Below are 20,875 nucleotides of genomic sequence, written 5' to 3'. Positions count from 1 at the left end.
CGCGCCGCTTTGGTTAACGTAAAAAATTTCCATTCACCTGTACCCGATCCGCCAATGCTTTGCCAGTGGAGTTGAATCTCCAAGACACAAATTTTTTACGATAGCATCGCTCTTTCGCTTGATTTGCACTCAACGCGCCCAATCCAGCCAGCTGCTGCAACAATTTTAACTTTTAGGGGTCGCGCTAAGTAGATTGAATTTGTTTTCATTGAAGATCAGCAGAAAAACCCTATATCCAGCAGGACCCTCTTATACACAACATTGTCAAGGATCGGCACCGGAAACAAGTAATTTGCGAACCCCTTATTACCGGCTGTCAAGCTGCCTGGTTTATCAAATCAATAATTCAAATCGATTATATACTTTTTTCCGTTATCATTTCTACTTTTATGAACTTCATGACTGTTGACTGTTATTAGTTTTTATCTCACCTCAATCCATTTTAACTGGTCCTTTTAGAATTGAGCCTATTTGATCGACATAGATACCCCTGTTTTCCTGTTTGACCGTTTAATATTGTCAACGAGCATTCATTAAGGGGGGGACCGACTGCTGTTCTTATCGTAACTTTGATACTGATACAGTTTGAATCTTTGTATATTTCACTTTTGCTATCTGACGTCGAAAGCTAACAGCTTATTACTTATAATTATTCCAAGTTGTATGTCACTATAGGAGAGGCTCCAGTTTTCTTTGAACTCAAAATCAATTCGCAGTAAACAATTTGAGACTAACTTACGCGATTTTTAGCTGTTGCCAATTACACTAAAACATTCCGACTGTCTATTTGACCCTTTTTATTAGCTTAGTCGCTTCTCTTGGAGAAATTGCTCTTCAAAATATTGTTTAGCGAAATGTAAGTTTTGAAATGTTGCTCATGGTCCCAGGGCACCTGATCCATGGTCTGCCTGTGGGTCTTGTCCTTTGAACTTACTAACTAAACCTTTATAGATGATAAACGTTTCAACTCCTCCACTGGAAGAGTCTTTTGATTTTTCTACTAATGAAGGTTATAAACGAGATGAGAACCAAAGCTTAAGGCGCCAATCATCAATCGCTGCAATGAGTGCTAGTGAAAATAGTTCCAGCCCGCGTCAAATGGTTGGTAATTTTGCCAATACTAATGCTCAGCGAATAAGCAGAGCCTTGAAATTTCCTGTTCATAGAAAAAGCTTCAATTTTCGACAAGCACTGAGTCCGAATACCAATTATACCACGTCAGCTACCACGCCTCCTGATTCTCCTATTTTGGGTCGCAATGAATTTTTACCTCAATCTGAAACAGCCATTACGGGAATTGATTCACCTGCTCTGGAGAAAGTCTCTAAGTCTGTCTCAGACAAAACACCAACACTCGAAGACCAGCCAACGCCCAAAGTTGGTGGTTACGACTCTTTAACATCCCAAGTGGCAGCATTGTCAATTGCACCTGCGTCATTGCGTCCATTATCCTTGCGACCCCTATCAATTCTTCAAGAAGACGATATTCAAGCTCCTGGTGCATCGGCAAAGCGTACAAGTTCAACGCCAGCGGGAATTGTTCATGAGGACGATGACTCGACCAGTGACGTCGATGACGAATATGAAGACGCTCATCAGTCATCATCAGCTGCTTCATCAATGTCGGTAGATTTTCCGTTCCTCCGTGCCATCCATTCATTCCAATCGACATCGTTGTCCAGGCCGGATAATTCTAGTACTGAGCCAGATCCTGCTACAATATGCTTATCTTTCGAGGAGTCTGATATTGCCTTGCTCCACTCTGTCCACGCATCTGGATGGGGAGACGCGACCCTCTTATCAACTGGCCAGCGAGGTTGGATTCCAACCAATTACTTCTCACCCTATGCTGAGACAAAAGTTATTCCCCTACTTTCAGCCATATTAAACTTTGTTGTTTCGCCCAAGTCATACCCACTCCGTATGGATCCTGCGGCCTCTGACAAAAACAATGATAAAGTTGAGTTGAGCCCTGTGTTCACTTTTTCACAAGCGTCAATTACAAACATAATTACTGGAGTACGGTCGTTGCTAGAGGCGTGCGGTACCTTGACCAGGGACACTCCTGTGGTACGTAGGTCTCAATCGATTCGAAAGTTTCGCAAGTCCTTGTTAACAGAGTTGGCTATTCTTGTGTCCCTAGCAAAGCAGTATCGAAACACCACTGATGATGTTGTCATTGACAAACTGGTCGTGGTCTGTTACAAGATTGTCACTAAAGCCGTTATGTTTCTGGATGTGTGGGTTGTTGACGTTAATTTAAATGAAGAAGATCGCATTAGTGGGAATTTTGACGAACCTACAAGTGTCTCTACGGGCTCGACCGCGACAGCTGTAGTTGCCCCAGCTGCTCTCACTACTTCGTCGTCTTTTACTGCTAACAGGAGAAACACAGCAAGCGAAAATAGAGTATCTGTTGTTTTCCATTCTCAGCCTCCATTTGCTAACCAACGTCTGGATGAAGTTAATGAAGCTCTTACGACATATCTGGGAATCTTCATTCACCGTATGACAGTTCTTGACTCTGACCCGTCCGCAGCTACCCAACTCCTAATTAATACAAGAAAGTCTATGCTCGCATGCAGAGAGCTGCTTGCAACTGTTGAGTCTATTAGCTCTAAGTCACTTCCTAGAAATAGGGACCTGGAGAACTCAAAAGACAAATTATTTATTCGTATCAGAACCTTGGTGACTGTCGCTAGAGAGGTGGTGTGTGATACTAATTCTGAGACGAAATCAACTTCGACTGAAAGTCTTATTCAGAATGCAACCGGTTGCGCTCAGACTGCGTGTGAATGTGTAGTTCGTTGCAGAAATATCTTGAGCAGGATTGGTGATTTTCAACTTCCTAGTAATCGGGAATATCCAGATTTTACAGATACTCGTTCAACTCCTCAATATAGGGGACGTGAAGTTCACAGTGTTATTTCAGTTGAATCTGAGGCCCCCGCATCCAGTGTAGCGGCATCATATTCTTCTGCTACTATGGTAAGCTCTCCTACCAAGTCTGTCCTACCGGACATTCCTGCTTTGTCACCAATTGTTTCTCGTGAGTCCCGGGTCTCTGCAAGCAATACAGAGCTTGATGATCTTGATGGTCACCGAAATTTGGATGTCGTGGAGGACGATAATGGAAAGATCCGTGCAGCATCATTGGAGTCGTTGATTATCTTACTTACAGACGAAGGTATCCAACAGGATCCATTTTTGGTGTCCACTTTTTTCCTCACCTTCCGTCTGTTTACCTCTGCGCGGGATGTGTTTGACATTCTTTTAAAGAGATATGAGGTCAATACAAATGAAATTGGACTCCCTCTTAAACGAGTAGAAGATTTGTCTTCTCGCCGTGTCAAAATTTTCAATTTTATGAAACGTTGGATGGAGTCGCATTGGAAGCCTTCCGACAATGTTATTCTTGACGATGTGGTGGTACTGTCGGAGAATCACTTCAAAAACATCCTTCCAAATGCAAATCTAATTATAACCCATCTTGCTACAAAATTATCGTACGGAGAGAGCGAGCCGATTATTCCTCGTCAAATCGCTCTTCCAGCTGGAAATCAGTATTCAGCCATGATATCGGCTACTGCCAGTTCAGTCAGCATGGTAAGTAGAACATTGCCAAAGCATCAAGTTAACCTTCTCAACAAGGCTAACGAGTCTAATGGTTTCATTGGAGATGATTTGGGTCTTGCTAATGATGACGATTTGAAGTCTACTGTTTCCAACTCTACATGGACTTCTTCTCTGCGAGTAAGACATTCTCTTGCTGGTGCTGGAAGTCTTGTTAATTACCATATGAATGGATCGATGGCCACGAATAATGGTACTCACTTTGTTACCATCTTGGACTTCGATCCAGCCGATATTGCTAACCAATTGACGATTATGGATTCTTCAGTGTTTTGCAAAGTCAAGCCGGAAGAGTTGCTGGATCAGAACTTCACCAAAAAGAAGCGTGAATTGGGATTATCGCCAAATGTATCCAAGATGACAGCGATGTCAAATCAACTGTCAGCGTTTGTTGGTGATAGTATCCTTGGTGGTGATATTCCAGCCAAGTCAAGGCGAAACTTGTTGAAGCAATGGATTAAGATTGCTGAAAAGTGTTTTGAGCTGAGGAATTTCAACAGTCTTTTGTCCATTATATCAGCTCTTCAGAGTGTGAATATTATGAGGCTGAAGAGAATCTGGGAGTTACTGCCTCTCAAATATAATACCTCTTTTCAAAATCTTAAGAAGCTTCTTATACCTGATAAAAATTTTGCTTATTATCGTTCTAAGCTGAAGGACCAGTCGCCACCATGTATCCCATACCTGGGACTTTATTTATCTGATTTGATTTTCATTGAAGAAGGCAATGCCAAGACCAGACCGTTGCCTTCAGGAACAGAAGGTATTAATTTGGATCGATATGAACGGCTTACGAAACTGATTGGTGGTCTTCAGCAATTTCAGGTTTCCTACCGATTAACCAGCTCCCGTGAGTTGCAAACCTGGCTCCGTGGTGAAATGACCAAGTCACACCAGGCTGTAACTAGAGATCTTAATGGATTGTGGAGGCGTAGTTGCCTTGTAGAGCCCAAAAACTAAGACACCTGTCTTATTTTTCTATTTATTACATGTTATGATGAGTTTATGTTCTTTACTATTTTATTTTATTTAATGACAAACTGTGATAGAAACAAAAATATTTTATAATGCTTATAAAGCAGCTGTTTGAGCTGCCGCAGCACGAACTGAGCCGATATAGTTGATGGCACTTCCAGCCTTGAAAAATTCAACCTGATCCTTCGACATTGTATGCTTCGTCTTAATGGTAAACGACTCACCATCGGGCTTCGTAACTTTCAAGGTGACAAAGCCACCGTTGTCGCCACCCTTAGAAAGCATGTCAATAAGGTCAACAGTTTCAATAGTAGAGAGGGAGGGGATACGGTCATAATCAGCAGGATCAGCAAAAGTCAAAGGCAGCACACCTTGCTTCTTCAAATTGGTCTCATGGATACGAGCAAAAGACTTAGTAAGAACCAATTTGCCTCCTAAAAATCTGGGTGACAAAGCAGCATGCTCTCTGGCAGAACCTTCGCCGTAGTTGTCTTCAGCGATGACAGCCCATGGAACATTGTTATTTTTCCATCTGATCATAAGCTCGGGAATAGAAGTTTCAGAACCATCAAAATCGATAGCATGATTAACCTTGCCTGTTTCTTTGTTAACGGCACCGATAAGAGTGTTATTAGAAATATTCTCCAAGTGGCCCTTATACTTCAACCAAACACCGGCAGCAGAGATATGATCTGTGGTACATTTGCCCTGTACCTTGAGAATAACGTTGAGCTTGAGCTCTTGATTATTAAATGGTTCAAAAGGAGTTAACAGTTGGAGTCTATCAGAAGTAGGCGAAACGGCTACTTCAGTCTCAGGCACAGGAGTGGTGTCTTCGGCTGGGTAGAACTCAGATCTTGTTCCTTTGGTAAAACCACCATTAGCCTCAGAAGGAAGCTCTTCACCGGCGGAAGGAGGGTCAAACTTAAAAGATTTTCCATCTTCTCCGACGATTGTATCAGTCATAGGATTAAAAGTAGTAGATCCGCTATAGATGAAAGCAGTAACAATTTCGGGTGAAGTCAAAAAGTTCATAGTATTAGGATTTCCATCATTACGAGACTTGAAATTTCTATTGAAAGAAGTGAAAATGGCATTGCTTGCATTGTTTTCCAGTCCCTTCTCTTCAGAACGATCCCATTGACCAATACAAGGACCACATGCATTAGCCAAGATAGTGGCGCCCGATTTCTCAAATATTTGGGTCAAGCCATCTCTCTCAATGGTGGCACGAATCTGTTCTGAGCCTGGCGTGATGAAGAAAGGAATCTTAGGCTTGAGACCCGCCTTGTCAGCTTGTTCGACAAGCGAGGCCACTCGGGTCATATCATGGTAAGAGGAGTTTGTGCAGGAACCAATTAAACCGGCGGAGGCAGTTTGGGGCCAGTCATTCTCCTTGACAGTAGAAGCAAACTTGGAAATAGGTGTAGCCAAATCAGGCGTAAATGGTCCATTAATATGGGGTTCAAGTGTATCCAAGTTAATCTCAATAACTTGATCATACTCAGCACCTTCATCAGCTTGAAGAAAACCGGTCTCCTTGTTAACCTCTTCAGCTAAGTTACCAATGGGGCCACGATGAGTAGCAGTAAGATATCTTTTCATTGATTGTGTGAAAGGGAATGTAGAAGTAGTCGCACCTACCTCAGCTCCCATGTTACAGATTGTTGCCATGCCAGTAGCACTCAATGTATCGACACCGGAACCGAAGTACTCGATAATCGAACCAGTACCTCCCTTGACAGTCAGCTTGCCTGCCAAATAAGTTATAACATCCTTGGGAGCTGCCCAACCACTCAGCCTTCCAGAAAGCTTGATACCAATGACCTTGGGAGCCTTCAGTTCCCATGGGGTACCTGTCAAAGCATCAACAGCATCAGCACCGCCAACACCAATGGCAATGGCACCTAAACCTCCAGCATTAGGAGTATGGGAATCGGTTCCTAGCATCATCAATCCAGGAGCGGAGAAATTCTCAAGAACAATCTGATGAATAATTCCAGATCCTGGACCCCAGAATTCAATACCGTACTTCTTGGCACATGACTCCAAGAAGTCAAATACTTCGCTATTGGTAGCAATAGAAGCTTCTAAATCAGTATCGGCACCCTTTTTACCCACAATCAAATGGTCACAGTGAATGGAGGCAGGAACAACAGTAGAAGCCATACCACAGGTCATGAATTGTAGCAGAGCCATCTGGGCCGAGGCATCTTGCATAGCTACTCTATCTGGGTTTAGTTTGAGATAAGCTTCACCACGAATATTATTTGGAGACTTCGATAATGACTCTTCAGGTGAAACCAGATGCGAGTAAAGGATCTTTTCCGCCAATGTGAAAGGGCGGCCACCCAAAACAGCCTTAGCTTCGGCTAACTTCTCCAATAGCTTTTCATAGGGAGGGGTTCGAGATTGAAGATTCTTCGGGATCAAAGCCCTTGAGCGAAGCTACAGCCCGTTAGTAATCTTATTAATAGCAAATAGCTCCAACTACGGCAATCTTACCTGTGAAAAGCTTCGACTGGCTATACGGGACATTGTGCCTAGAAAAATTTCTAATTTATTTGTTCTGGGGATAAATCGAGATGAGAGATACAATGAATCATAATAAATTTCAGGGTTAGGAAAGTGAAAAATTCGGATTCCGGTCTTAGACTCAATTGGCCATGAAATTATAAACCTTGATAATATATATCTAATTAGCAGACATATCCTAGCTTTTCTAAAGGAGCCGTACGGATTTCAGTAAATTTCAAGAGGATTTTGAGACTCAGTAATACCAACTTCGAATGTTACGTTGGAGCCAATCAGATGTTAACTAATGCATAGTACGTAAACTCGACACCAGGACCTGCATTTCCTTACCTGCTTATCTTTCTATACATACCTATACATAGTCTGGGTTATCTATTCAATTATCAGATCCATATATAGAGGAGGGGTGTGATTTTATCGACACTAAAATATATGCTTCAAACGTTACTCTCGGCTATCCTTTCAATCGAAAGTATTCTTCACTGGTGCCACGGCTCCTTCACAGTCACAACAACTTTTAGATATCACCGAAGTCCCAAATTAATTTAGCTTTGTTTCAATTTTTGAGAATGATTCCAAATTATGTTATATAAAACAACTTATAAAAGGCTGAACACATAGAATCTTCATTCTGTCTGCTATTTAGTTCACGTATTAGGTATGGTTTTTCGTTTGCTGCAGCTAAAGATAATATAATTGAGTTTCAAAATAACGGTCTACATTTTACTATTACCTTATATCTATAGTGTAACCAACACTTTTAATGAGTGAGAAATCCCTGGTACTTGCTCTATCGACGGGTTCTAGGGTATTCAGTTGATTGGCAAGGCAACGGCACGGCAATCGCCTCCTCCCGTACCCCTGTTTTCGCCTTCGCGGCTCATATTATACAATTGTGTATAAGCCAGATAAAACCGGTTCACTTTCTCTAATGTGTGTTATGAAACCTTACTCTGTTCCCCAGCTAGACATCTCTAGGCATGGGGAATTTCACACCTCGACCGCAAGCGCGAACTTTACGCGATATCAATCTTAATCCTTAAATTACCAACCCTTAGCCACACCATACCAATGTTTACCAAAAATCCCATTCATTACATGCATAACCTTACCCGTATCACTATAGCGGCACTTTACCACTACAGTTTCAAGTCAACATTTTATATGGTGACAATGATCGACAGATGTACATTATGTTACTGGTCACAAATAAACAAATACATGATATGCTTAATGCAGAACGCCCCATCTTGAAACACAACATTGGAATTCAACTGCCCGTCAGCTAAATTTGCACCTCTAATTGCGTTTTACCGTTTGTGTCACTTAGACTTTGGATAGCCGGGCAAGAAGTGAGAGGCATTTTTGTTTTTCATCTTTGTGAACGTTTTTAAAGTTTTTTTTTGATAATCCATCGGACGCCTGTTTTTGACAGTGGAAAGCAAACCCATTTACCCCTAAAGCTTATGTGAGTTGTTCGCAAACCCCTAAATCAAGCTGCCATAATTATTTGCCTTATATCCGAGACTGGTAGTTTTCTTTTGCGTCGTATCAACGTCAACGGTAGGTTGGAAAATTGGATTTTGTAATGAACTCGGATACGCCAGGTTCTGAAGTCAGGCCGCTTCGCATAAACAAGCAGCGAGAGCTGGATGATTCTCATCCACAGCCAGGTAAGTGAAATTAAGTTGGTGACGCAAATATATCGCGTATATTTTGGGACAGTATGAGTTAGCAGTACTGATGTGCTCTTTCTTTGAACTATTCTAACTGCTGTAGCTGCTTATATGTCTTCAACTCGAGTTGACGCTTCTGTGAGTGCCAAAACCAAAAACATGCGATCATTTTGGTCGGATTTGGAAAAGAAAGAAGAATCATACAAGTCTCCGACTGGTGTGAAATCTCCTTTGTTCCCGCAAAGAACATCTCCACTTGCGTCAAGCTCTTCTAAATTCACCGACAATCCGTTTGTTCAGGCCAATCACTCTCCGAAGTTAGTATTTCAAAATCAATATCACGGCAAACACAAATCCCAAGACTCAATTATAGAAACAACATCCCCGGATTTAGGACGTAAGTCGTCTTTGACGCGTACTGGTACCTTTGGTAGGCTCCATGGTCCGCGAAACCCCAACGATGAAATTCAAAGGTCCAGCTCTCCCACTAAGCTCAAAAAGGTTGTCACCTTCGATCATACGGACCAAGTCATTCAATTTGAAACACAAACTCCCGACCTGAGCTCTGATTCGCAGAGTTTTGATGGCACTTCATCTCACGATAGCGATGAAGACGAAGAGTCCGATGTGCCAGTCATCGAGCCTCAGAGCTTTCCACAGCCCCAGCCAAATCACCGACCATTACCTCAAATTCCTCAAAGCATATCATCTCCCGCAATATATTCTGATGTCGGTCAATTTCCATCTCGTCTTCCTCCTATGGAGCAGGATTCAAGTGATGGCAGTATTAATCAGTCACAGAATGTTGCGGATAACAAACTAGTTGACAGTCATCGGAAACTTCCCTTAGAAAGGCGGTTAGATATTGTTCTTGATAATAGCCATCAAAGCTCACCACTACCATCCCCTGAACTAGAAGGTAAACCACTAAGCCAATACCCAGCGAACACTTCTTCATTAGAAGTTTTACGTGACACCATGAGCTATCCTTCGCCAAGTGTCAGCAGCGTTTATTCAGACACGTCAGATGCAGACTTCCATCTCGATAATGAACCCTTGTCGTTAACAAGGAAGGAATCGCTGTTGGATCACCAACGAAAATTGTCAACCGAAAACCACTTGACCAGCATGCCTCTGCAATATGCTACCGCGCCATCTGCTGCTCAAGTGCAGAGAAGCATGTCACAAAAACGTAGGTCAATAGTAAAAGTGTTAGAAGAGCGGTCACACGGCAAGGTGAGTGTGATTTCAGAAATGGAAGAAGAAGAAGATAGTTCTAAAAATGCTACTGAAACTACTTTATTGCCTGACTTGCAGAGCTTTCAAGAAGGCCAAGACTATAAGGAGATGGATACTCGTGCTGAGGACACCGCTAGAACGGAGGCTTCCGCTGTACAAAGTTCAACACTAGTGGAAAACGATCCAGTCGTGGAGAAATTAGAAACTACAAATGCTATTGATTCTGGTCATACAGAACCTGGTACGGCACAACCCGCAGATGTGGGAGAACGCTTCCCCCCAGAAGCTCTTGAAGAATCCAAAGTTTCAATGAATGACCACGGTCTTGGACCCGAGGGGGATGAAGGTACGACCGACCATACAACACTTGGGCTAATACAGCCTACAAATATAAGGGCTCATAGTGCAGAGGAGCCGGACTTCGAAGCTAATTCTATGAAGGAGAGACCAGCTGAGGAAACAGCTGACCCTTTCCAGAGAACGGTGGATGAACTTTCCGAAACAAATAGCTCCAATGCATTGGAAAAATCTTTGCCACAACCATCTGCATTAGAATCGGAAGGCATGGAAAAGTCCGCTAGTTTTAGATCTACGGAATCACCAGAGGCCGAGAGCCCACCACCTTCCAATATCCAGGATTTGGCCAATATTGAGGAATCGAGTAATATAATGAACAAGGAAGATGACATTAACTCTACAAGTGAGCAAGGGGTCTCCGCTTTGATGGGTGAAAAGCTCGAACATGAAAGTAACGACGAAGATGAGTCACCCACTTCCACCTACATTTCGCAGGTAAATGCCTTCAAACCGTTGGACAATTTGGATTTTTCACAGACCTCTCCTCTAATACCTACCACACCTGCTGCGACAAATGAAGATTTTTATATACCGCGTGACAGCATGATAAGCTCCTCTAGGAATAGCGATAGAACAGATCATGGAGGCAATGAGCAAGAAGAAACCATTCATAAAGAGACTCACTCTACGGATGGCCTGAATGAAAAGTTCCCGGAGTCTCAATCAGCAGATTTTCTTTCAGATGCCAGTTCTAGTCTGACTGCTACCCCGAATGACAGAAATGAAGAATTTGCAACCTCACCACAAAACTCTGAACAGAGCACATCTTTTTCACCAAAACTCAAGCAAGCCATAAAACCACTTCAAGAGGAAACTGCTGGCATTTCTTCGAAAATTCCTGTGGAAGATGAGGTTGCCTCCTTGGCTATTGTCACAGGCCCTGACAAGCTTGAAACTGTAAAGGTTAAGCGTGAACCAGTTGACGATCTGCCAAAAGTTGAGACACCGAGACCCTTACCAGATATCGGAGTTTCGCCTATGTTCGGAGATGTCTTTCCCGAGAGTATAAATACTGGACTTGAAAGGTCTCGTTCTAACAGCAAAGAACCTTCTCAATTAATCATTCCCCCCATTCGTGTGAAAACCGAGCAAGCTGATGATTATACTCGTCATTTCTCTCCCCAACCAGTCCTTTCAGTTCCACGGCTACCTTCTGGACCCCCTGATCAGCCTCTTCCTCCTATGCCCGCTATAAAACATGAACCTGACTCATCACCAGTTCCTAGTTTAGAAGTTCATCAATTCCAAGATACTCCTGAGAGCCTCAGTTATAGCCCGGCGAAACATGGTGAAGCTGACACAGCCATTTTCCGCAGTGATTTACCAATCTGGGGAGAAGGTCTCGAATCCAACAGATACTCGGTTGCCGAAGAGTTCGCATCGGAATTCTCTGACATGCTGATTAAGACTCCCCAAGTCACAGCAAGTGAGAATTCTGGTGAGAGTCAGACTCAAGGGGCAGAACAGGATGGGGCTACGGAAGAATCCAACCATACCAGCGGCACAGCCTCTCCTGCTACTACTACTATTCGTTCATCTTCTGGTTCCCAATTGCGGGCCCGTCCCAGTATAACACCTATGGATGTTGCCCGTATTTCGAGATCCCGATCGAACGCAAGCCAATATTCAGATGTCTCAGCCGGAGCTGAGGATGGCCATATCTTGCGTGAAATAACTCGAGCACCAGTGCCTGTGCCAATGCTTCAACTTGACACATCTGATCTGCACAGTGATCGAGATTCTATCTTCGGAGACTTGAATGAAGAATTCGATAAGCTCCTCGAGGTAAAAAAGGTGAGTATTTCCCACATGTCTTGTTTTCTATTAAATTCTTAAACTAACTTTTCTAGCGGGGTTATACGTTGAGAGAGAATAACGATGTTGTCATCGCTAGTGAGAGGAGAGTTTCCGAAGGTACTCGAAGAAGAATTAGTAGTCCAGTAAAAAAAATACCAATCTCTGCCGAGCCTATCCCCGAGACTCCAGAGATCCCACCAGATGTTGATGCTGCACCTATTTCAGTGGAGTCCAAACATGAAATGCCCATAAGCGAACGGGGCCGCTTGTTTCTTAGAATGGTCTCATTTAAAAATGTTGATCTACCATCGATTGACCGTAAGTATTTATTGGGCGTAACAGGTGATTTTGGTAGCTAACTCATGATAGAAAAGAAAGCTAAATTTAATCTCACTCTTGACAATGGCATACACTGCATAACTACGGGATATACAGATTTGAAACGGACAAGCTTTCTAGATGAAGAGTTTGAACTTACAGTTGGCGAGGAGTTAGAATTTATACTCTCCATGAAAACCAAATGGGTCAAACAACCCACAGTAGTGCGCAAGGTTGTTCCAGCCCCAAATCCTGTGGTGAAGACCTTCGAGACCAAAAGTCGTCACGGTATATCCAAGCTGTTTACACAAAAGCGACGCGTTGCGACACCAGAGTCTGCGCCCCAGCCTGTAGTCCAAGAAAATATTCGCAATGACAACTGGGAGTCATTAGTGGCTGCTGATGGCTCTTTCGCAAGGGCCTACATAGATTTTTCGCAGTATGAAAAGGAAATCTTTGGTAAACCAGGCACATTTGAGTTGTCATGCTTTAATGAATGGGCTAAGACTGCTTCCAAGTCGAAGCGTGCTCCTTACAAGATTGGAACTTTACAGGTTCAGCTTATGTTTGTGCCTCGAGCCTCTCCCAACGAAATACTGCCTACTTCAATTAAACAAGCTTTAGAGGAGTTGAAAAGAACCAAACCAACTCAGAAGGCAATTAAGATTGAGGGTTACCTCTCCCAGCTTGGCGGTGATTGCAAGTACTGGCGTCGAAGATTCTTTATTCTCGAAGGTACCACTTTGACAGCTCACAGTGAAGCTAGCAAGAAGCCCAGGGCAACTATTAATCTCGCTAAGGCCGTGCAAGTTGTCGAAGACAAATCTTCCTTGACTAAGCCAGTTGTGCAGGTTGGTTCTAATAGAAGAAAGTCAGCATTCGCTGAAACTGAAGCGGGTGCTTCTTTTGTCGACCAAGGTTTTAGAATTCAATTTGGTAATGGTGAGATGATAGACTTCTATGCTGATACTGCTGAGGAAAAGAGTGAGTGGATATTGGGAGTTGAAAAATCCATTAAGCAGTCTCCACAATCGAAGAGCTGGGTGAGCCTTGTACATGAAAGAGATCGAAGTGAATGATGTGATTATTTTTTATCGTATAGTTACATCATCGTATATACTTTGTACTATATTACATAAATAGGTTTTGGGGTACCTAACGATCAATGTTTGTTATGTTTTTTGCTCCTGCCGGCCAGAAGCTAACTAGTTCCCAATATATTCTTGAAACAAAGAAATTTATTAGGCTGCGACTTTCCTTCAATAAGAAAGGGTCATACTTGGATTTGTTTTATGTAGACTGCAAAATTTTCACCATAGGTTGCGAGCTGCTTTAGGCAAGAATTAATTTAATAAACTTTTGATTACCACTGATATGCGAGTCCCAGAGCACATATGGAAACAACCGTACCAATTAAAACAAAATTAAATAACAGTTTTAAAGCTGCTGACTATAGATGGAGTCACCCTGCCAATATTAGATATAATTAATGTACACGCTCATTTAATTGGCAGTGTACGTGCAATAATCGAAGGTTCATCTGTAAGAGACCAGAAATATTATATATACGTCCCTGAAGGTTTGTTGATCGATAAATAAGACATCACCTCCGAAACAAAAAAGATCGTATCAGATTAGATCGGAGATTATCAGATGGCAGTACTGATCTAGATAAGCCGGTATGGTGTCTTGAAAGTTTATATTTACTGCATAAGCTTTGACCACTAAGCTTGTCATGAGAGATAATGTCAGGAGAGAAGATTATATAATTCAAATATAAGTCAATAAGGTGTTGCTGAATTTCAACCCTCCCAGCACAGAGAATAAGATCATTTTGAATTGATCCAAGGAACTCTCCTAAGGTCATTTTCCAGCCGTCATTCGGTGAAATCACATTTCAATGAAGAGAAGATCTCCACTTTGCTCACAGCTCCTGGTATTACTTCTCTTAGGGTCTCTACCTGAATCATATGCCCAACAAGCCATTGCTCAGGGAAACAATGCAGCAGCTGCCCAGATTACCTATGACAACACCTTAGGAGAGCCATGCCTCGGAGCCGCCCTAACTTATGGCTTTGGCTGTGACAAGTATGAGGGCATAGGTTGCACATGCTTCTCCAACGCATTCATGGAAACAGTTGCTTATTGTATAGTACAAAATGCCAAGACAGAAGCAGACTTGGTAGCTGGGTTCAATTACTTGGCAACTGGTTGCAGAGATGGTGCAAACGTAGTGTACAGCGTGGACGAAATAGCCAACTATGCAAGAGCCGGTGCATTTTCCGCAGTTATTCCAACAACTACTCAAGTTACCAACCAGACTATAATTCTAACGCCTGCGGATATAAATCATAGGAAGCAGGTGACAAATATCCAAGACCACAATAGATATCTCAGTAGAATCTTGGGGTAAGTGTCATTCAAGATATATAGGGTGAACAGCTTTCTAACAGTCTAGCGGTGCATTAATAGGATGGTTTGCCGTATTCATGCTGGCGGCCACCATATACAATATCGTGTGCAAACTGGCGCCAAGAGCAGTTCTGGACCTTGATGATCAGGTCATAAGATATATTCGAACTTGGATAACTTTGCCACCGACTTTCAACTATCATCATTCGACTCCTCTTTATGTTGGTCAATTTAGTTTTAATATACCGACCAGATTTGCCAGCTTGGTAGTTGCGGGTTTCATTCTTCTGGATTTCGTCTTCCTCTTTTTGGATTATAGATTAAGTTTCCCGAATTTTGCTTATCCTACGAGGCTTCAGCAGATTGCAGTTACTTTAACCCACAGAGTTGCTATTATCGGAATAAGTCTATTGCCTTTACTCGTACTGTTTGGTGGCAGAAACAATTTTCTTCTTTGGTGTACTGGTCTGCCTTTAGATACCTTTAATGTGTTCCATCGATGGATTGGGCGGGTCTCAATAATTCACTACATAATTCATGGCATCTGCTGGACGGTCATACGAGCTCAACAAAGAATTCTTGACAAGTCATGGAAGACCACTTATTGGATATGGGGATTTGTGGCATTGATGTGTGGAGGTATAATACTTATCCAATCACTTCACATATTCAGAAGAAGAAAGTATGATCTCTTCTTAACTTTACATCTCCTCATGGCAGTCGGGTGGATCATGGGTGCATGGTACCACCTAAAACTCACTGAACTTGATCGAAACTACATGTATGCTACGATTACCGTATGGTGCTTTGATCGGTTAATGCGTATAGTACGCATCATATATTCTGGAGTGAAATCAAATGCGGATGTGAGATTTCATGAGGGAGATGTTGTCACCTTAAAGATGAACTATTCAAACCGTTGGAAACACTACCCGGGATGTTTTGTGTTCATTTACATTTTGCGTCCAAATAGATTTTGGGAGTCGCATCCATTTACTGTCATGGTCCCTCCGAAACCAGTAGAAAGTAACAAACTGCAAATCACCTTCAAAGTCAAGAATGGTTTAACAAAGCACACAAAGGATTTCTTATTTTCATCATGCGGAGAAGAATTATCAGCCAACATACCCATTCTCATAGAGGGCCCATACGGCCGCTACCACAACCTTCATCTCTATGACAGTGTTGTATTAATCGCTGGAGGGATAGGGGTCACTAGCACCTATTCCTATGCCTATGATCTTATCAAAAATTGCTCTAATGAAAAACAAAGAATTACATTCATCTGGTACATGCATGACCGAACTCCTTTGGACTGGTTTTCGGAGGAGCTTGACTTATTACGCAGTGATTCACGGGTGACGGTTAGGATTTTTGTAAAGTATAAAGAGCTTGCATCGGCTTCCAGGTATGTGGATGATTCTAACTCTGGCCTGGGCGAAAAATATTTTACTGTCGTTTCCCAAGAAATAACCGCTACATCTAGTGATAAAACTGAAGTGGCTACACTAGTATCAGAGGCAGTATCCCGAGGTGATCCCAGAATAGCCTTCTTATCTTGTGGACCGGGACGAATGAACGATGATATTCGATTCACAATATCTAAAAGTTTATCTTCCTCGAAATCAAGAGTGGATTATTTTGAAGAGTCATTTTCTTGGTAGAAATAAAAGTAGAAGTATATAGTACACATACCAATCATACATATTTCCTCCTGACGATAAAGCAATCTGTCATGAGTCTAATGGCGGCTATATTGCATCTAATATAGTATGTTTCAAAATGTCTCATGTTAACCATAGGTACCTCAACAAAGGATTTGGACGCCATAAACAAAGTGGGTATAGGGAGGATAATCGAAAGAAAAATTGATGCAGCCTTTTAAATAATTTGACAATGAGACAGGCCAATATATATCTAAACCGCAATGTAGATTCGTTTCTTCCGCTTCGCCAAGTTCAAGGGAAGAATGTTTGAAGCATTATTGCGGTGTATTACGGCGCTCCTAGCATTTAAATTAGTGCTTGCAAGCACAGCTTTAGGAGCAGCCTGTATGGGATCTGTTGAAAGATTCAACTATGGCTGTGATAACTCCCTGGGTGTTAACTATACATGCTCGTGTCGAAACCCTGTATATATGGGCTCAGTCCTCTATTGCGTTGAAAATCACGCTTGGGGCTATGATGTCGAACAAGATGCAAGGAAGACAATCAACAGTGTGTGCTCACCAGCCAGCCATAAGATATTATCACCAAGAGATTTTGATGTCATATATGTGAACGCTAGCAAGTACATTCAAACAATAGAGATCGGAAATGGCACATTGCAGCACATGCCATTCAAAATTCCTGTCCAACTTCTGAATGGTTATCTACAGGCATCCAATATTTTAATTCATAACTCTGACCAAACGACATATTTGAGGTAAGTCGCTTGGGGTAATAATAATAATGCTAAGTTACTAACTACAACAGAACTGCTTTGTTAGGATATGTTGCCTCTTACCTGTTACTATCAGCAGCCGCCAATCTGTGTAGTAGAAGGTTCCTGCGAGCTAACAAAGTAATTTTTAACAATAAAGTGACGAGGAAAATCAAAAAGTGGATAATAAAATTGCCAACATTAAAGCCTAAGATTGCAAATAGAGGCCGTGTCTCGTCAATATTGAGCCTATTTATCCCCACTAGGTTAGTGACCATGGTTATGCTTCTATACCAGGTATTACATATTGTGCTTTTGTTTATCAATTATCAATTCATTTACGGAAGTGAGATTCTGGGACAGCAAAAGCTACCGATGGAGATGTGTAAATACCTTGGTGACAGATCAGGCGCAATTGCTGTAGCTCAATTACCGATTGTGTTCTTCTTTGCTGGTAGGAACAAATTTGTGACATATTTGAGCGGCCAGCCACAAAGTACAATTCGTACTATTCATGCTTGGGTCTCCGCTGGTCTGGGAATTGATATTTTGATTCATGGTATATGCTACACTCTGTTGACATCAAAATATAAAACTTATTCTGCCCACTGGTCTATGCTTTACCTGAAATTCGGAACAGCTGGTGGGATAATAATTATAATATTGTGCGTGTATTCAGTGATATTCATAAAAATGGACCGAACCACTTTGTTTAGTAGCATCCATACAGTACTATCCATAATAAGCGTCATTGGGATGGGATTCCATCTGAAGGTTGTTGGTGATATTGATTTCTTGTATGCCTCAACGGCCTTTTGGGCCTCGAATTACATTAGTCGATGGGTGTTGATTCTGGCTTCTGGCGTTGAGTCCCGCGGAATTGCTAAATTACACCCTGGTGGAGTAATTGAATTAACGACATCACATACTGGTATCTGGTCATTCACTCCTGGAACGTACGTTTACCTACACATAGCGAAATGGAGTAAGGGATGGCGACTAAAACCCTTTTATATTACCGAAGCCCCTGAGCAATTTGATGCTGGGAAAATCAAGGCAATTGCATCAGTTGAAGGTTTTATTACCGACTCAGCATGTAACTATCTTAGAAGACACCCTCATGCGTATGCCCAAGTAAAAGTTGTTTTAGAGGGTCCATATGGCATGCACTGGCCCTTGTATCAATACGATACTAATGTCATCATATGCGGTGGCCTAGGCGTATCAGCAGGTTATGGCTATGCTATGAGTTTAAGACATTCAAGAGCTTCCAAAGTAATATTTGTATGGTTGATCTCGGATGAGTGGCCCCTGAACTGGTTTAATGAGCAACTGGCATTACTGGCAGATAGTCCCAACTGTGAGGTTCACATATATGTGAATGATTTTTATGATGGACTGAGCACCCGCAATAGTCACGAAAAGACAATTACAGGATCTATTGCTTCCTTGTACCCTACATTCCAGTCTGTGCCATTACAGCTATCATATGAAAGACCGAATTTGCGCTGGGTTGTATTTCAAAATACTATGAAATCAGAAGCAAATGTGGCTTTCCTTACATGTGCACCAGAGTCAGTTTGTAGAGACGTGAGGTCAGCAATAGGAGACAACATTGACAATTACAGATCCGTCATAGATTATTATGAAGAAGACTTTGATTTGCATTAGGCACAGCCCTCCATAGTAGTCAGCCAGCTATATAAGATAAGCCAAAGCATGGATGTATGAAATATCCGATATCGGTTACATATTTTGTTCTTGTAGCAGGTGTAAAGCTGGTTCAGCGAAACAGTCGTAGGCTGGCTGCTGGTCACCTTCGACTCTGCTCCAACCTCTACTGAAGTGTAACAAGAGCAGAAATTTCTAAATTGTAGAGCAAAAGTACACCAGAAGATGAGGCAATGTTAAGAGCTAGATTCAACCAGTATTAGGTACCAAAATAATCATTAAATTATAGACCCATTGATGGGCAATTGAAGGGCTCAGTGTCTTCGCACTATCTGGATCTGGGGTAATGTTTGGATCGATATAGAAATATCTGCGATGCATTCTGGAATGCCTATATTTAGTAGTGAGGAAGCATGCAAGTGTAAATAAATACACGAAGGAAACTAAAAACTAAACACCACCAGATCTCGGGTCACACGTCTGAAAGCAAGGAAATCACTCTACGATTCCACATTGAATAAAAGTTTTTGGTCTGAAACTGTACACGAGACAGTGGGGGTTTAGAATATGGGTCTACTAAATCGACGTAGCTCATCAGGAAATCTTATCTCGCCCGAAACTCCTACACCCGCTGCTTTGGCAGCAGCTGCAAGTGCTGCCGCTACTAGTAGAAATTCATTGCCGGATTCATCAGAGCTTGACAAAAATAAGCAGGCAAATGTAGGGGGTGTAGTTTACTCGGCGAAGTTGGGTCGGTCTGAAAACACTATTTCTGATATACCAACACCAACAATACTTATAAAACCTATGCAGATCTCAAGGAGGTCGTCTACGAATTTAGAAAATGCCCCTAAAGATGGTTCACAAGCTGAAGAAGACCATCAATTTGAAAACTTCGATGGTGTTCATATCAGTAAAAGTGACGTGAGAAGCACAGATTCCAGTGATAAGAAGCCGTCAGATCCACTTGAACCTATTAGTGATGGTTTGGTAGATGGGGTCTTCGCTTCCAACTCAGCTCTTGATGACCAAGATCTCGAAGAAGATGAACGCGTATTGTCAAAGATTGATGATGTCCTGCCATCGGATGACAGTGTCAGCCCAGCACATATGACAAAAGATTCTATTTCAGAATCTATAGCATCGTTCGATTCGCTACCCCTAAACCCGCAGACACAGCAAGTCGCCAGTATTCGTCTCGTCAGTGGCAGCAAAGCTGTCACATCACCATCAAAAGGTTTATCACATGGTCAATCAGCGCAAGTATATACTCTTAATGAAGCTGATGAGACTGTCGAGAATATCGAAGTTGGCAATCAAGACAATTTGGATGCTGATGGAGCAGCTGAAAAGGTTGATGGAAGCATCAGCCATAATGCCGAAGAAGATGGCCGCGAAGGCTTTCGCTTAGAAAGTACACATACAACAATGCTTTATCATCCCAAACCACAGCGACTTGTTTCGGCAACTCTTGCTGATGCGCCAAATCAGTTACAAGATAACTTAAACGAAGATGGACAACAAGCGAGTCCTATTGTCCTAGCTATTGATGAGAATACCGAATCAACAGGGGGCGCGACCATTCCCGATGAACTAAATCAGCCGCAAGTTATAGGCTCAACATCTCATGCTGATGGAAGTGAAGTTGAGGACGCTGGTTTACACAACAGACAGCAAGCTTTAGATGCAACAGAAATAGCTCTAAATGGAGGTAGAATTTCCAAGGGGGCATCTATTTTAAGGGCAGAACCGAGTAATAGTCATCGTAGATCTTATTATCCCCCTATGATCACAACTGAAAATAACGAGCAGTTAGTCTATTATCCCGCTCCTATTCCGGT

The 20,875-nt window shown here is 42.2% G+C and overlaps 5 protein-coding genes across 5 annotated transcripts; 4 read left to right on the top strand and 1 right to left on the bottom strand.

Moving 5' to 3' along the window:
• Positions 1 to 951: 951 nt before the first annotated feature.
• Positions 952 to 4,593, top strand: CDC25 (Ras family guanine nucleotide exchange factor CDC25; the record flags this gene model as incomplete). Its single annotated transcript, XM_018879920.1, has 1 exon — positions 952 to 4,593. One exon carries the CDS (start codon positions 952 to 954, stop codon positions 4,591 to 4,593), a length of 3,642 nt encoding a protein of 1,213 aa, XP_018737790.1.
• Positions 4,594 to 4,704: 111 nt separating this feature from the next.
• ACO2 (aconitate hydratase ACO2) lies at positions 4,705 to 6,828 on the bottom strand (the record flags this gene model as incomplete). The annotated part of the gene is made up of 1 exon (XM_018879918.1): positions 4,705 to 6,828. One exon carries the CDS (start codon positions 6,826 to 6,828, stop codon positions 4,705 to 4,707), a length of 2,124 nt encoding a protein of 707 aa, XP_018737789.1.
• Positions 6,829 to 12,574: 5,746 nt separating this feature from the next.
• Positions 12,575 to 13,609, top strand: BUD4 (Bud4p; the record flags this gene model as incomplete). Its single annotated transcript, XM_018879917.1, has 1 exon — positions 12,575 to 13,609. One exon carries the CDS (start codon positions 12,575 to 12,577, stop codon positions 13,607 to 13,609), a length of 1,035 nt encoding a protein of 344 aa, XP_018737788.1.
• Positions 13,610 to 15,655: 2,046 nt separating this feature from the next.
• On the top strand, positions 15,656 to 16,606 carry FRE5 (Fre5p; the record flags this gene model as incomplete). Its single annotated transcript, XM_018879916.1, has 1 exon — positions 15,656 to 16,606. One exon carries the CDS (start codon positions 15,656 to 15,658, stop codon positions 16,604 to 16,606), a length of 951 nt encoding a protein of 316 aa, XP_018737787.1.
• A 1,513-nt stretch (positions 16,607 to 18,119) lies between these two features.
• On the top strand, positions 18,120 to 19,034 carry FRE1 (Fre1p; the record flags this gene model as incomplete). Its single annotated transcript, XM_018879915.1, has 1 exon — positions 18,120 to 19,034. The coding sequence occupies one exon, from the start codon at positions 18,120 to 18,122 to the stop codon at positions 19,032 to 19,034; it is 915 nt and encodes a 304-aa protein (XP_018737786.1).
• Positions 19,035 to 20,875: the final 1,841 nt, after the last annotated feature.

The sequence above is a fragment of the Sugiyamaella lignohabitans genome, chromosome B (genome assembly GCF_001640025.1).
Source record: "Sugiyamaella lignohabitans strain CBS 10342 chromosome B, complete sequence".
NCBI classification, from domain to species: Eukaryota; Fungi; Ascomycota; class Dipodascomycetes; order Dipodascales; family Trichomonascaceae; genus Sugiyamaella; species Sugiyamaella lignohabitans.
Note: the sequence above shows the minus strand (reverse complement) of the source record. Positions and strands in the feature narration are given on the sequence as shown.